The sequence below is a fragment of the Trichosurus vulpecula genome, chromosome 3, assembly GCF_011100635.1.
Source record: "Trichosurus vulpecula isolate mTriVul1 chromosome 3, mTriVul1.pri, whole genome shotgun sequence".
NCBI classification, from domain to species: domain Eukaryota; kingdom Metazoa; phylum Chordata; class Mammalia; order Diprotodontia; family Phalangeridae; genus Trichosurus; species Trichosurus vulpecula.
The window spans coordinates 160,297,157-160,313,760 of NC_050575.1; the positions used below are offsets into that span (position 1 = coordinate 160,297,157).

At 43.8% G+C, this 16,604-nt stretch overlaps 1 protein-coding gene across 5 annotated transcripts in view; it reads right to left on the reverse strand.

Moving 5' to 3' along the window:
* Positions 1–16,604, reverse strand: part of RGS3 (regulator of G protein signaling 3) — a 173,240-nt gene that overhangs the window by 115,260 nt on the left and 41,376 nt on the right. For all 5 annotated transcript variants that reach the window (XM_036751250.1, XM_036751251.1, XM_036751252.1 and 2 more), the window contains 4 exons: positions 16,369–16,450; positions 15,289–15,394; positions 14,704–15,046; positions 13,370–13,409 (listed from right to left, as the gene is read on the reverse strand). In XM_036751250.1, the coding sequence (XP_036607145.1) occupies positions 13,370–13,409; positions 14,704–15,046; positions 15,289–15,394; positions 16,369–16,450 (571 nt within the window). The remainder of the gene's footprint in view (positions 1–13,369; positions 13,410–14,703; positions 15,047–15,288; positions 15,395–16,368; positions 16,451–16,604) is intronic.

Genomic DNA, 16,604 nt, shown 5'->3' on the forward strand with positions numbered 1-16,604 from the left:
CAAAGTGAATTGAACAGAACCAGGAGAACATTATACATAGTAACAACAATACTGTATGATGATCAACTGTGAATGACTCAGTTATTCTCAACAATACAACAATACAAGACAATTTCAAAGGACTCAGGATAAAAAATGCTATGTACCTCCACAGAAAGAACCGATGGAGTCTGAATGCAGATCAAACCATACTATTTTTCACTTTCTGCATTTTTTTCATGTTTTTCATATTTTTTTCCTTTGGGTCTGTGTCTTTTTTTTACAACATGACTAATATGGTAATATGTTTTGCATGCATAACTGAACATGTATAACCTATCAAATTGCATACCATCTCAGAGAGGGGGGAAGTAAGGGAGGGAGAGAGAAAATTCGGAACTCAAAATTGTTTTAAATAAAAATTGTCTTTACATGTAACTAGGGGAAAATTATTTAAAAAGAAGAAGGTAGACTTGTGAGAAAATCTAGGAACCAGTGAAGGAAGCATAATAAAGATCAAAGATCATTTGAATGGAAATCAACAGAGGCATAAACAAAAGTGATATTGTCATCTGAGTTTACCACACAAGGGCATAAATGAGGAGTTTGAGAAACAGATCACAAGCTTGGCATAGAGGCTTGATCTAGGAGTGATAGGAAACTTCAATTATCCAGATATCTCTGCCAAAGGCAAATAATTTCTTGACTTGCTAAAGTGATAATTTTGTCTTTCAAAAGGTAGAGTAACCAACAAAAGGAATATCTGTTTTGAATGTAGTTCTCATTAATGAGCAAGAGCTGGTTGCTAAAGTAGGAATAATGAAAACCTGGGAGGAAACTAACCACTCTTTCTTAAAATTTGTGATAGAGAACAGGAAATCCAGGCATAAGAGCACATACACCCTAAATTTTGAGAGAGCAGATTTCAAAGGGTTCAGAGAGAGGATAGATGAAATGGACAAAAATCCTCTTGGGGAACTTAGCACAGGGATTAGAAACTCTCAAGAATGAAATTGTGAAGACACAAAGAGAACCAATTCCAATGAGGAAAAAAAGGAAGGATTGTCTTAAGTATGGATACAGAGGAAAACCCCCAAATAACTTGCATTTTAGAAAGACATGTACAGAAAATGAAAACAGGGACCAGTAACAAAATAAACACCAAAACGTGGCATATATCTGTAATAATAGTGTCAGGACAACTCTGAAGGACTTATGATGAAAAATGCTGTTCATCCCCAGAAAAAGAACTGATGGCATCTGGATACAGATTGAAGCATACTTTTTAAACTTTATTTTTCTTAAGGTGGTTTTTTTTGTCTGTTTTCTTTCAAAACATGACAAACATGGAAATGTTTTGCACAACTACACATGTATAACCTACATCAAATTGCTTGCCTTCTCAATGGGGGTGGGGGTGTGGATAGGGAGGAAAGGAGAGAATTTGGAACTGATAGGAGAACTGGTGGAGGACAGCACCGTCTCCCACCTCCAGGGTTTTGCACAGACAGTTCCTCATGCCCAGAATGCCCTCCCTTCCTACCTCTACCTCTTGGAATCCTTAGCTTTCCTTGAGGTTCAGCTCCAGTGCTACCTCCTATTCAAAGGCTTTTCTTATCCTCCCCAGTTATTAATATTCTTTTCCTCCTCAAATTACTTTGTATATACTTATCTGGGTACATGCTATATCCCACCTACCTATTCCATGGCTCAATATAAACTCCTTGAAAAATAAAACTATTTGTCTTTGTACTCCTCACCCCTAGTAGGTGTTTAATAAATGTTTGTGGAATTGGACTGGATTGTTGAATCCATTTTTTAATGCCTTGGGGACAGGTGGCGGAAGGGGCATGAAAGAAGAAGGATTACACTCATTCTGCTTGGCCCCCAGAAAGCAGAATTAGGGTCAGTGAGTGGAAGTTAGAAAGAGGCAAAATTAGATTTGATGTAAGGAAAAACTTCCTAACCATCAGGGCCATCTAAACATGGAACGGGTTGTCTCAAGTCCTGGAGAAGTCTCTTCACTGGAGATATTTAAGCAGAAGCTAAATGATGACTTGAGGACATGATGAATGGGATTTCTGTTCAGATATGGGTCATACTATTTGGTGTCTAAGATTCCTTTAAAATTTGTGTTCTCTTCCTCATAACTATTGCCCTTTAATGGCATTCTCTCTAAAAAGAGCCACAGAGAGACCTAACTATGCAAAAAAAAAAAAAACCCAGACTGGAATAACCTCCCAGTAGTATGGTAGAATTCACTTGAATTACTGTCCAGAATGAAGTAGTAGTTACTGCTTGCTCCAATTCTGCCAAAAGAACAATGAATTTGGAACCTGAATACAACTGGGTTTGAATTCTGCCTCTGCCTCTGACTAAGTGACTTTGGCCCACTAATTTCACCCCTCTGGACCTCAGGCCCTTCATCTATAAAATGACCTCTGAGGTCTCTTCAAGATTTAAAAATTCTATAATCCTGAGAGTGACTTCCCGTGTCATCAAGTAAGAAAAAACAACATAAAGCAGAAAAATCAGGCCAGAAATTTCTTAGGAAGCAACCTCAAGTCTGTAGCAATACAAACTGATAACCAGCTGCCACCAATAGGCATATAAGCCTAGGAGCCATCATCTTATGGCCATCATCTGAGGAAGTGAGTCTTGTGAAGAAGATACCAACGGCAACACACCAAGCAGGTGAGCCAGCCTAACTGAAGCAACAGAGCACCCTGAGGTAAAGGCAGGAGGCAGCACATGCCAGAAAAGTCAAACCACCATCAGCCACCACTTTGACCACCATCTCTCTTCAGACCCTAATGGGCCTGAACTCAAGAGTCTTGAGAACAGCAGCTCTCCCCAAACCACCAGACCTGCTTCTAGCTCATACCCTACAGCCATAATTAATGAGACAAACTATTGTGGAGAGGAGGCCCATCTTCTTCATCACCACCAGCAACACTTGCTGACCAACTGCCACCAACAGGCAGATGGACACAAGAGTATTGGGAGTGGCAGTACCCCCACCACCACCTCCAACCACCATTTCTGCTTCTGGCCCAGCCCTCATGGCCATCATCCATGGAAGCAAAGAAAGAGTCAGCCATCCCCACCAACTGCCAACCAATTGCCACACACAGGGAAGGTAAGCCAACCTAGATAGAGCAGCAAGGCAGCCTGAGGGAGAGACAGGAGGCGCATGTGCCCAGCAAGTCAAACCCACTACTACCATCTCGACTACCATCCACCCTCAGACCCTGATGGAGACATACCCTGCACCCAAAAGTTCTGGGAAAAGTGACATTAAATAATGACATTAAACAAGAGACACTGCTGTCTGCTTTGCCACTGCATCCTAAGGCCCATGGCACCTTTCCAGATGATTTACAGGTGAAACCTTCCATATGTGTTGTCTCCTCCATTAGAATGTGAATTCCTTGAGAGCAGGAACTGTCTTCCTTTTCTATTTGTATCCTGAGCACCTACACAGTGCTTTGCACAATAAATGATGGATCACATTGACTATTTGTGACTATGACATAGGAATGTTCCCTCATTCTATAAGCCGCTCCATGACTTCTGAGTTCTATATGGACGTACAGGTGTTCCCATTTTTAGACCTAGTTTGTTCCTGGATACCACATCTAAAGTGAATTCTCATGGGGTGAAATCCTGACTATGTATTGTTGCCTTCATCTGTTCAGATATCAGTGGAGACCACTAAACAATCACTATGGCAAAGTGAAGTATTGGTCTTTAACAGGCAGTAATGCAACTCAATAGAACAGGTCACATATATATGGCAAGGTGGTACAAGAAGGTTTCTCTGTGACCATTTTTAAAGGCCTTTTAGCTGCTGCTGGTTAGTCATTTAACACGAACTGAAACCACAAAATGTGCCTCTTAGGTTAGGAGCCTGGCCTCTTGTTGCTGCTCCTCTCTGCCCCTGAACCCTAAGCAGTGACAGAAGTTCCACACAGCCTGCTGACTGGCTAAGAAGCACAGACGTTAAGGCCTCACAATGTGGGTCTCTACCAAAATTGTCACCTGTCACCCAGGAGGAAAAAACCTGACTATAAAACACAAGGTTCTGAGATTGCTTCCTTTACCCACCCTGCCACATCTCACGGAGGAGGGAAAATTGGCTAAGAAACACCGTTGGCTTTCCTCCAAAGCTGACCAGCAATTATGATAGGTGTGACTGAGTACAATATTAAAACCATTAATAAAAATCAATAAAAAAAACACATCCTGCATATCTCCAATAAGGAGCTATGAGAACAATAAAGAAAATGTTATCGACAAGAGGAAAGAGTGAAGGATAATTGTCAATTAGGAGTCTCTTTTCTGCCCTTCTCCCCCAGCAAAGGCCACTCTCAGATACACCATTCCCCTAGGCTTGCCCTCCCCTACAGAGCTACCTTCCAGCAGGCCTCCACAGAGAGTGCTGGCAATCAGCATTTCTGACTATCATTGTCCTCCACCCCCAACTGAAATGCCCCCAGGCAGATGTATTTTTACCTATTTAGAACCTAACTAGCTAGAATCATGGATCCTAACATTGCACTTGAAAGGACCATTGAGATCATCTACTTCAATTTCCTCATTTTAAAGAAGAAGAAACTGAAGCCTAGAAAGAAATGACTTGGCCAGTCACAAATAGATAGTAGGAGAGGCAGAACTGTAACGGGGTCTTCTGATTTCCATTCCAATGCTGCTTCCATTACATTAATCTACATGATAAGAAGAGGATAAAGAAAAATCACTTGGAGGCAGTCAATCCTTGGCCATCTCTGAAATGACACTGTGCCTATCTTATCTCCTCATAGAGTCAGATCTAAACTGAGAGAATACAATCTAGAGAGTCCAAAATCATTGACTATGATCCAAAAAGAGACCAATGATGCATCTGTTGGAAAGAAAGAAGGGCAATCCTACTTATCAACATTCCAAAAGCCACCAATGATCTCACAAATGGACTTCTCGGCTGCATTTGACCCCGTTGACCACCACTAGTACCCCTAGTACAGTCTCCTCCCTGTACGTACTCTTATCTCATCAATTTCCTTTGTTGGTTCAACTATCACCTCTCCACACACACACACACACACACACACACACACACCTCAGATTACACAAACACATACATATATTTAACAATCTACAACTGAATGTCCCAGAGACACTGGGAATTTATCATTTCCAAAATTCAATTCATTAGTTTTTCCCCAAAACCATCCTCCTAACTTCCCTATTTCTGTGGAGGGTACCGCCATCTTTCCAGCTACCCAGGTTCCCAACTCTACAGGCACTTAAATGGGACTGTAGGTAGCGAGCACTGGGCCTGGAGTCAGGAAGACCTGAGTTAAAATTTGGCCTAAGATACTTACTGTGTGACCCTGAGCTTAATCTCTGCCTGCCTCGGTTTCCTCATTTGTAAAATGGGGATGGTAATAGCACCCATCTCACAGCACTGTTGTGAGGATAAAATGAGACATCTATAAAATACTTTGCAAACTTTAAGGTGCTAAATAAATGCCAACTGTTCCTATTATTACTATTACCCTAACCCCTCGTTTCCAATCAGCAGTCAAGTTTTGCCAGTTGTACCACCACAGTATATCTGAAATCCATGCCCTCCTCTCCATTTGTGTGACCACTGCCTAGGTTGTGGCTCTCGTCATTCCTCACTTTCTTCTACTGCAATAGCCTCCTAATTGGTCTCCCTCCCTTCTCTCCCCTCTCTAATCTGCCCTCCATACAGCTACTAAGGTGTGTACAAGTCTGACCACGTAGCTCCAATAGCTCTCTCTCTCACTGCTAGGACAAATGCAATACCTCCACTTGGCTACCAAAATCTTCTAAATCTTACTCCAGCCTACCATTTCAAGTTTACTGAATACATCCCAAGATCTGGTCAAAGGGACCTGTTTTCCATTCCCCAAACACAACATTCTATCTCCCATCCCTGGGCCTTCAAGAAAGTTGTCCCCCATGTCCCTCCTCCTCACTGCCATCTCAAAGAATCCCTTGTTTCCTCCAAAGCTTAGACCAAGTACCACCTTCTATAAGAAGTCTATCCTGTTTTCTTTAGTTGCTAGTGTCCTCCCCGCTCCCCAAAATGTCTTAGTATACATTTTAAATTATCAATGTATGTGTAGTCACCCTCTATAGAATGGAATCTTCTTGAGATTAGAGCCTCTTTCATTTTTGTCTTTGTATTCCTAGCACCTATCCTAGTTCCTGGCACATAGTAGGTGCTTAATAAGTGCTTATTGAATCATGGTTGAATGAATAAAAAATGTGGGGTCAGTGCTTTCAATTCCCTGATACCAAGGAAAAACATTCCTTTTCTCTGCCACCACCTGGCTGGAAAAAGCCTTGGGAAATCATGTAAGTCAATCCCCCACCTTCAGGAAGGATAAATTTTCTCATTCTTATTTTATAGATGAAGTACCTAAAGTCCAAAGACGCTGAATGATTTGACTAAGGTCACCCAGTGAATAAAGAATCCAAGTTGTGGAGAGAAGAAAAAAGGATGGCATCCATTTATCCTGAAGAAGAGCTCCATTTTTAAGTCTTGGCATACACCTAAACCAAGAGCCACATGCATACAAAGCTCTAAAATTGTTGGTTTGAAGTTCAATTTTGTCTGTGTCTGTGTGTGTGTTTTTCAACAGCAGCACTTTTCAACTACAGCTATCCGGCCTTTGTGGCTTAGCTCATTCAGCTCCTGCTTGTTCTCTTTTCACTGTAGAAATCTCTTCCTCTTTCCCTAAAGCCCAGATTACAAAAAGGCTTTCTTTCTCACCACCTGCTCCACTGGCCATACATGGTAATTACATTTCTTTCCTGCTGCTTCTGAGTCTGACCCTGGCAGCAATACTTAAATCAATTGTTGGGAGCCTAAAACCAGGCATTTTCAGGTCAACGGACAATGCTGAGGGTGTGCTGCTGCCCTTCTCCCTCCCCTGCCCAGGAAACGTGGCCAAACAGCATGTCGTCCATGTGCCACGGAACAAATTTGGGACTCTGTTCATCCTAAAGACTCTCTCAACACTGCATCCTAAATTAGCATTCATAAGAATGTGGTATGACCCAGTTGGAAGACTGTGGGTCTAGTTTTCAGGAGCCTGTTTATCAGTTCAAGCCTCACTTGGGCCCACTTCCAAATTCTGTGCCTCAGCTCCCATCTATAAAATGGATTAAGGGCAAAATTGTCAAATGCCCTGAAGCTGTTCATATAAAGAACAGGTCTCTGGACAGGGAAGGGACTGGTTCCCTGGCCACAAAGGTCCCCTTAAAGGAACTAATTATAGATCTAGAGTTGAAAGGGACCCCAGAGATCACCTGGCCCAACAACCTCGTCTCTGATAGGACAGAGGTCCGGAGAGATGATATGACATGCCCTGGATCAGGCATATGGTGAGCAAAGCCAGGATACACTCCCCCTCAGCACCCTTACAGACCTCAGGAGCTCTGTGACCTCCTGCTGTAGGGACACACTCAGGGGCCAATCCCTGCGCTCTCGCCCTCTGTGATTATTGTCCATGTTCTCCCACAGGTCTTTCATAAAGGATTACCCAAGATGCTGGAAGCCTTCTTCTAGGCCTTTCTGAATTTTCTGGGTTTCAGGGTGAACTCTCAGCTTGGACATATTATGCCCCATTCTCTTTTTCCAGTCAAACACTTCCCCAGTAGCCTTTACACCACCGCTTTCACTTACATCATCACTGCGCATATGCTACAGCCAGTTTGTGACCACCATGCATCTCTCCATGTCCTCCTGGGCCACAAGTAACTCCGATTCTTTGGGTCATTTAAACATAGACACAGCCCCCTCATTTTATGGACAAGAAAACTAAGGCCCAAAGAGGAGAAAAGACTCACCTAGGGGATTATGCTACTCCAAGACTCACATGTGAAGCTTCCAAAACGCAACCTTCCTCTATTCTCTCCTGTTCATTTCTAGACTCTATTCATTTGTCCATCTGCAGTGCCCCTGCCAGATATCTGTGCTGGTGTACCAACTCAATAGAGCAGCTGTCCAACTATTCATCCTAACCTGAACAACAGACAATTTTCATCCACTTAGTTTTTCCTATACAGAATGATGGGCCAATCACTTCTTAGCCATAACAGATCTCATTGGGGGAACCCTGCAGCATACTGGGACTTGATGTAATCAGAACAATATCATCTGCAAACAGTATCATCTGGAAGACTTACTCCAACAGGGAATTCCTCCTCCATTTGGATCCTGTACAGGGCATCCTCCATAACAGTGCTAAGCACACATCTCCCCGATATATGCCTCACCTGACAATACTCAAAAGGTCACCGAACAGAATGGTTGTATTTATCAAGGAATCATTAATGGTCCTAACATGTGCATGACAGACTCCTGGTTGCAATAAAGGCTTTAAAGTTCCATTTTGCTCTGAGTCAAATATCTTTTGGTAATCATTAAGAAATAAAAATAACAGGGTCTTGTATCCCCTGAACCTTTCAACCAATTGCACAAGTATAGAAATGTGATCGGCGGTAGAGAATTGATTGCAAAAGCCTGTCTTCTATTTTCATCAGGTCGTTCTCACAGAAAGACTATGATGAGAAAAGTAGGCATATAGGTTGGCAGTTATGTCTGTGATTTTTTTTCCATTCCTCTGATATCTTGCCCTCTCCCAAGACATCTTGCAAAATGATCCCTCCATGCTTTCAAGAACATATCACCTCTGGCCCAGATTTCTTTAGTGTGTACTTAGCGTGGTCCCACTGCACATTGCTCTTCCCAACTTCATCTGCTTAAGTGGCGTTTCTGCTTTCCTGTAAGCTACATTAAGAACTAAGGTGTGCTGACAGTTCCACTGTCACTGCTGATGAAAACAGATTGTTATAGAAACACCGACAAATTTGCTCCATTTGTGGTTCTCTTTCCAGTTTCATCTATGAATGCTCTTCCAATGACGTGGCTCAGTTGGGTTTCACGCCAACTTTTCTATAAACTTGTTTGTGCTTCCACTGCTTTTTGCTGCTCATAGGAATCCTCCTTATAATCCTGCTTATAATCTTCTACCACCTTCTCCTATAGTGTTTTACAAGTAAGTTGGTGAAATCTGATGTGGATTTTGCCCTTTAATTAGTTGATGGTATGATTGCGTACAGAGGGCTTATTTTTCATACAGCTTGCATATCAGTAACTCATCATTTCCTATCTGTTAAGATGGAGTCAGTTTCACTTTTGCCATATTGCTTGGGGTTCATCAGGTCCTGCACCTCCTAGTCTCTTCTACAAGAAAGAATTAATGATATAAAGTTATGAAGCCTTTAAGGAGTCTATAATCCTTTGGCCTCTTATTTTTTTTCAAACCTCTCCTATGTTTCCCAACATACCTTCCACCATCCTCCCCTGTGCCACCTTCATGTGAAGGTCTCTGAGTATCAAAGTATATACGGCTTGATTTAACAAGATTGTATCAAGTTCTCCATAGATTTCTCTTTGCCTCCACCCTTTGCAACAGACATCACTACGCAAAAATATCACATTTAAGATACCTCCAATTAAGACATTTACAAGCAGTCTAAAAAGGATGTGATTCTCAGCACTCTCTGCTTTCTTTTCCACCATCCCACCCTTTTCCTGCAGAAGCACAAGGAAGCCACACACGACTGAGGTTCATTTCTTATTTTGTTTCATGTACTGCCAGGTCCGAAGAAGTCATCACCTTGTGATCAGCTTTCTAGTGACAAGTCTCTGTGCACAAAGAGCCAAATTAGTCCTCAAATACTCAGATTCATTCTGCACCTAAAACCTTCCCAGCATAATAGACTCTGACAAAAGCTAAAAAGGACATTAAGGATCATCTAGTCCAGCTCCTTCACTTTTCAGAAGACATTGAGGCCAAAGGATATAAATCAACTTGTCCGAGATCACATACGACTTGGTGGCAGATTTGGGATTTCCTAGTCCGGTGCCCTGCACTGTCCATTATACTGCTCTCCTAACCACAAGCTGATCTGACCAGGAGATTTGGGATTCCTGTCCCACTCCAACCCCCAGCTCCAGAGTGAATATGAATGAACCATCACACAATCACAATCTGCTCCTAGCAATAGGACTTAAGATCCAGGGGCTTTTGGTCCAGCCAATAGCAACATTATCAATAAATTATTTACATTCTTCTATGATACTTGGCATTATTCCCAAGGCAAGGATTGTTTTTTGTTTTCCAGGTAAGCCAGGGAAAGGAAGTAACCTAGCTATGGTCACCAAGTTCTCAGCTAGTGGCCAAACCAGGACTAGAACCCAGGAGTTCTCATCTCAGTTGCAATTCAACATATAGCTAGCTTTCCCCAATACTTCAGTCATATTTATTACTTTGCACCTAATTAGGTGTCTTATTTTCAGGAGGGAATCAAATCATGGTGAGCTGGATGTTGGCAGTCTCCTAAAGAGATTTATGTGGCTGGAGGGGAATGTCTCTGAGCAATGGGATCTTTCTCTGGAGCTCTTCAGTGACTGCCCCACCTCTTCTCTCACGTCAATGGGGTCAGCTTCCCCACCACACGACGACAAGCCACAAGACAAGCATTGCATTAGTCACCACCACAGCAGAATGAACCTATTTTGCCAAAAGGAAAAGAAGACTTTTCTCTTGCTTTGTTCAACTTCCCACCAAGATCCTTTTTTCCTTTCTGGTAGAAGAATGTAAGCTCCTTGAAGAAAGAGACTGCTTCATCCCAGGGCCTAGCATAAGGCCTTGTACATATTAGGCATTTAAATTTCTGATGAACTGAATTTGCTACTCAAAACTTTTTAATCTCTTCATTTCAAAATATACACCTTACTCCTCCTATACCTAACAAAAATTCACTTCTCTTAGACTCAGGCCCACGGCGGCACCATCTTGGAAGGAAGTGACATTTTCCCTCAGCCCAAGGGCAGATAATGGCTACTATTACCAATTTTCATGCCCTGTGAGTCAAGGGAGTTTTTGCCTGCTGAACTGAACCAAATCAAACTGGGACTCTTCCCATTTGGTCTCCTGTGGGGTTTGAGTTCAGAAGCTGGTTCCTGCCCTCACTGATTGGGTCCTTCAACAGATGGTGACAGGAGGAGAAGAAAAAGAATAGCACAATACCACCTGATAGCAGACTAGAGATCAGCTCTAGCACCTTTCACCCATAAGCTGGAAAAAATTTTCCAACTGTTATCTAGAAAGAAGTATTGTCCTGGTTTTACACGTAGAGAAAAAAAGACAAGTAACAGTGACAGACAAGACAAAGACAGCTCTGAAGAAGGACAAAGGTCATCCTGAGAAGCCATCAACATTTCAAACCCAGAAGTTACACACTCTGCTCATTCTATAGGGTTTGTCTCCAAATTCCAGGCACTTTCTACTGTATCTAAGGACTCCCTTCCCAAAGCAACATAAGGAAAGGCCAACCTTCTCTCCCAGAGACACAAGAGGTTATAAGTCAATGACCCCTGCTGGAATCTCTGGACCTGAGCTTAGCCAAATTCTCCACCATATAAGAACTGATATCTGAGGCTTCCTGGAAAAAGCAATTGTTTTCAGAACACAGCAAACAAGTCCAAATTTGTCCCTTTGGCTCCAGCTCAGTAAGTAACATGACGCCAGAAGGCCCTAGTTTTATTTCTATGGTGGGGAAGAGTCAGCTCAATTTTAAGAGATCCTCAACTAGTAGCTGAACACCCAGGAAAAGCAAACAATAATCATTCTCCTAAAAGTGCTTGTCAAACGATCTCTTTGCAGAGATGATGTGATTTCCCAGCACAATAAATCACAGGACTGCACACCTGGAGAGGCAGCATGGTGTAATAGAGAGAATGCAAGACTAGAAGTCAGAAAGACCATGTGACAAGCAAGCAGACAGATTTCTACTCCGCTTCCTGACTTCTTCAAGTTGGCCAGAAGGGGATTGATAGTCACTGTAATGCCTACCCAGCTAGAGGCCTGGATAAGAGACTCTACGGTTCCCTTCTCTGACTAGTTCCTGTCAGCACATGCACACACATACACACACCCCTCTGCTCATATTCTTGCTACATTAAACACAAAGGAGAATCAGAGCCTAGTGCCATACTCTGGTTCAGAGGGCTCCAGGTTTTGCTCTCACATAGTTCATCACAGTTTCAGGAGATCAGAGTAACCCTGAGAAGAACCAATCTATTCCTTACCAGTATAGAAAGGACCCATATTTTCTTGAGCTGGGAATGAAGTCTGCTGAGTAAGAAGGAAAAAGAGCTAGCATCCATCAGGGCCCCTTGACATCCCCTGGCCAAAAGCAAACCTCATCAGGGGTTGCTGCTCAGAATCTAGGCAGTTATGGGGAAATTTGAGGTCAAGCTGTGGGAATGGTTTGCATCAAGGAACCTCGTCAAGTCAGAGCTGGGAGGGACCTTAGTGATCACCTAGCCCAACCTCTGCAATGTATTAATAGGGAAACTGAAGCCCAGAGAGATTATAGCAGCTTCCAGAAGGCCATACTGTTTCTTAGCAACAGTCAGAACTAAAACCCAGGTCTCTCCCTCCCATTCCAGAGTGCTATCCACACCACAGTACTTTGCCATGTCACAACCCGCAGAGTCATGGGAGTTCTCCCAGCTCCAATGGAAGATGCTCATTTGACCAGTTCCCTGAAGCCTCCTCTAGTCCCGGGATCAGCCTGACACTCTTTGTTCACATGGAGCCAGAAAGATCCCAACACTTCCCAGAGGGACCTGCACACCCAACAATGTCTAGATAAAGGACACTTGAGAAATCAACAGTTCAAGAGACTGGACTTGAAGATACTACTGGGGCTTCCTGGGAGCAGCTGGCTCAACAAACCAGAGCCAAATCCAAGACTTCAACCACTCTAGCATTGTCCTGTTCTCTCCTCACTACACAGAGCAGAGATGCAGAGTGTTTCATATTATAGAGCACAACAGCACCAAAGATAGTGAAAGAGCTATCTTACATGAAGAAGAGTAAATGCCTTCAGTGTGTGATGCTTCAAACCTCTTGGGAGGCTCCCCCTTGCTGTTATCTTAACTGCTGCTCCAAGAAAGGCAGAGGTGGAAGCCTCCTCTGTCTAAGGACAAAGAACCATGTGTCTTTGGAGATGTCTGCTTCAATATGATTGGGAGAATTTACAAAGAAACAACAGAAATCTAGTAACTGTGATTGGGCAAGGTGTGAAGATTAAGTTATTCTAAATTTTTTTTACCTTCATTCACCCAGACTCTAAAGAGTTGGTTGGTCTGTTAGAGGTTAGGGTCCCAGATGATGTTGCTCTCCACACCATCATGATCTGGATCATAAGAATCATAGACAGGGAGTGACTAACCCCAGGACCTCTGTGGTAGTCGAAACTGGCAGAAAACACTTACCCTCTGGGATGCTGTCCTCTTGATACAAGGGCCTCAGGAGCTACAGGGAAAAAACAAAGCACAGAACCACCAGCTTAACTGCTGAAGCAAGTCCTCCTGGCTCTACCTCTACCTTCATTCTGACATCTTTTCCATCCCTTCCCTCCTCTCTTCCCCAGCCCTCAACACACTTTCTTTGGCCTACTGTAATCACCTTTCACAGGTGTTCTGAGCTCCCAGTTTTCTTTCCCCCACCCCAGCCCCAGCCCCAGCCCCAACCCCAACCACCCCCAACCACCCCCTTCCGTTCTTCACAACACTGCCAGGAAATCTGTAGGATCAAGACACCTTTCAGCTTTAAAAAAGGAAAAGGCTTCAGGTGCTATCGTTAGCTGAGTGAAATTCAAGCTCTTCAGCCAGACATCCAAGACCCTACACCATGTCACCCACCTGCCTTTCCAGCATTCTCTCATATTATTCCCCTCCAAGTACTATAAGTCAGTCAGATACTACTGCCCCTTTAACATCCTCCGGGCCCCCCAGCTTCCATGCCTTTGTTTGCACTTTTCCCCTTGCCCTTGTCACCTGTTGAATTCCTACCCATCCTTTCAAGCACAGACCAGATGCTACCACATCTAGGATGACATCCTTGGTGCCTTCAGTCAGTAAAGACCTTCCTCCACAGACCCTATATAGCACTTGGCATTGTACTCGTCTAACTTACTTATCATGCAATATGTATTCTGATTATCTATGTTTGTACCTATTAAATTTTAAATTTCACAAGAGAAGGAACCCTTAGAAAAGAAAGAGAACAAAGTCTTATCTAAACTAGGACTTAACATAATTATGTGCATACAATAGGCGCTTGATAAAGCCCGTGGAATGAAGAGAGGAGAAGTGGCAAGCGTCTTGAGAGGAGATTCCCTGGCCTAGGGTAAAAGCTTAAAAGAGAAAAAGACAACCCCTAAAATACCAAATGACTTGGTCAAGGGAAAGGAAGTGAGATGGGTCAAATAATCATGAGTTGGGATCCCAGGAAATGAAGGCAGACCAGGGAAAGAACAGTGACCCCAGAAGAGAAGACCAGAGCTCAGATCCTGCCTGCGGGTACCTATGTGGTCTGGGGCAAGTCACTCACACATCCTGAGCCTCAATTTCCTGCATATCAAATGAGGAATTAGTCTAGAAGCCCTCTGGGGTCCTTTTCAGCTCTAGATCCATGATCCATCCTATAATCTTGCACAAACTCAGTGCAGCTGAACTATTCTCTGGGACATATCAGGTAAAAGGCACATGTCTTCAGACAGCTCTTCCCACCCTCATCATCGAAGTGGCAGAGCACGCATTCTTACCTGGCTCCCAGGGTTCAAAGGGGCCAAGATGATGTAGTTGGGGTCAGTGGGAGCTGAAGCCCGGGACAACGGTGGCAAAGTGTGCTGGGTTCGTTTCCCCACTTCACTATAGCGCTCCCAGCCACCCACAAGTAGCCCATCAGAGCTGTCACACACCAGGTGACAGCTGCGGCGCTGCTCAGGCCTGCTACCCAGGATACTGTTCTTCTCCCGTTTATTTGGTGGTGACTGGAGGTCATGAGCTGACTTGCAGGAGGCCCTTCGGAGAACACCACCATCAGGCCCAGGTTTGATCTGAGGGATGATGCGCCACACTAGCAAGATGATCTCACCAGGGCAATTCCTAAAAGAGTAGTTAAGGAGACAAGGGAGAGAGAGGGGATACCAATTAGCTTTGGGGAAGACTTGCTGATAACCCAAAGGGAGGTAGAGAAGGATTTGAGGGCACAGTAGTAGGAAGCGGGATTGGGCCAATATAGCAACCTGGGAGAGTGTAAAGGGTTTGGGAAAAGAGAGGTTGTGAGCCTGGGAAGGCTTAGACAGTATTAGGTGCTTGGGGCTCTGTCCCCTTGCCCCCCCAGTCACCTGATCTCATGTGCCAGCTCCACACATTTCCAGTGTTCCACGGGCTGCTCGTTCAACTGTAGCACCGTGTCTAGCTGCTGCAGCCCTGCCCGCTCTGCGGGGCCCCCTGCCAGGAGAGACCACAACCACCCAGTTACCTCGAGGAAATCATCATAAGCCCCACATCACTCTGGTCTCCAGGCACAGGACCAAGCCAGGTCTGACAGATGCATGGATGGCCTGTAGTAAGTCACTTAAGCACCCTGAGCCTCAGCTTCCTGCAGGTCAAATGAGGAGTTGGTCTAGATGCCTCTAGGATTCCTTCTAGCTCTAGATCCCTCACCCAAACTCAGGGTATGACCCAAGTTTCCCTCTCCCTTCTCAGGCCTTCTCTGGGACCATTAGATAAAGACGAGGATCTACCACCAATGTCCCTCAGCAGTAATTTGGACTCCCTCACTCCCCAACCATCCTTGCCCCTCCAGGTACCCTCTGTTCCCTGCTACGTCCCCCGCTCCCTAACCCCTTCCCCACAGATGCCCTGACATCTCTATCCTATTGCCTGCTTTCCCCACCTATTTCCTCAGAGAAAAGAGGATCAGTTGCACAGGGGAAGAGGACAGGTCTGGCTTTGCCAACAACTTGCTGTGGGATCTCAGGCAAGTTATCTAACCACTCTGGGCCTTGTTTTCCTGTTATAAAATGAGGATGCTAAGCTAGATGGCTGCTGAAGTACCTTCAAGCTCTAAAACTCTGTGATTCATTCATTCATCTCTGTGTTCATTAGAGGTTGTAAACAAATTGAATTTTGATGATGTAAAATTCTGAGAATATTTTTAATAAACTAAATAGGTTTAATTTTGGTTCATATTGGTTCTTGGTTTTTTTCCAAGAAAAAAGTTTTAAGTCTTGTGTGCAGTACATTTTTTTTAAATTAATGTTTGGGTCGAGGTTTTAAAAATCAGTACAATATTCTAGTTTTTGTTTCACTATTCAAGTCCCTGTCTGCAATTTATACAAGGCAATAAATCCATGGAGCGAAAAGCTTGGACCTAAAAGCTTAGAACCAAAAAGCTGCATCAGAATCAATCATTTACTTACCAGAATCTACAGCTTGAACTCGAACAGGAGAGTCACAGCAAATGGTGAAACCGAAGCCGTCCCTTCCCCTCGGGATGGTGATCTGCAACATATGCCCAAAGCCAGTTATTCCCAGAAGCCTTTGCTTCATAGCTCCCTTAATTTCCACTCCTTGGGGAAGGGGTATAGAGCAGCCCCAGCTTTATAAAGAGAGGGTCTTGAATGCCAGGCAAAGTTGCACAACGTCAGGGAGAACT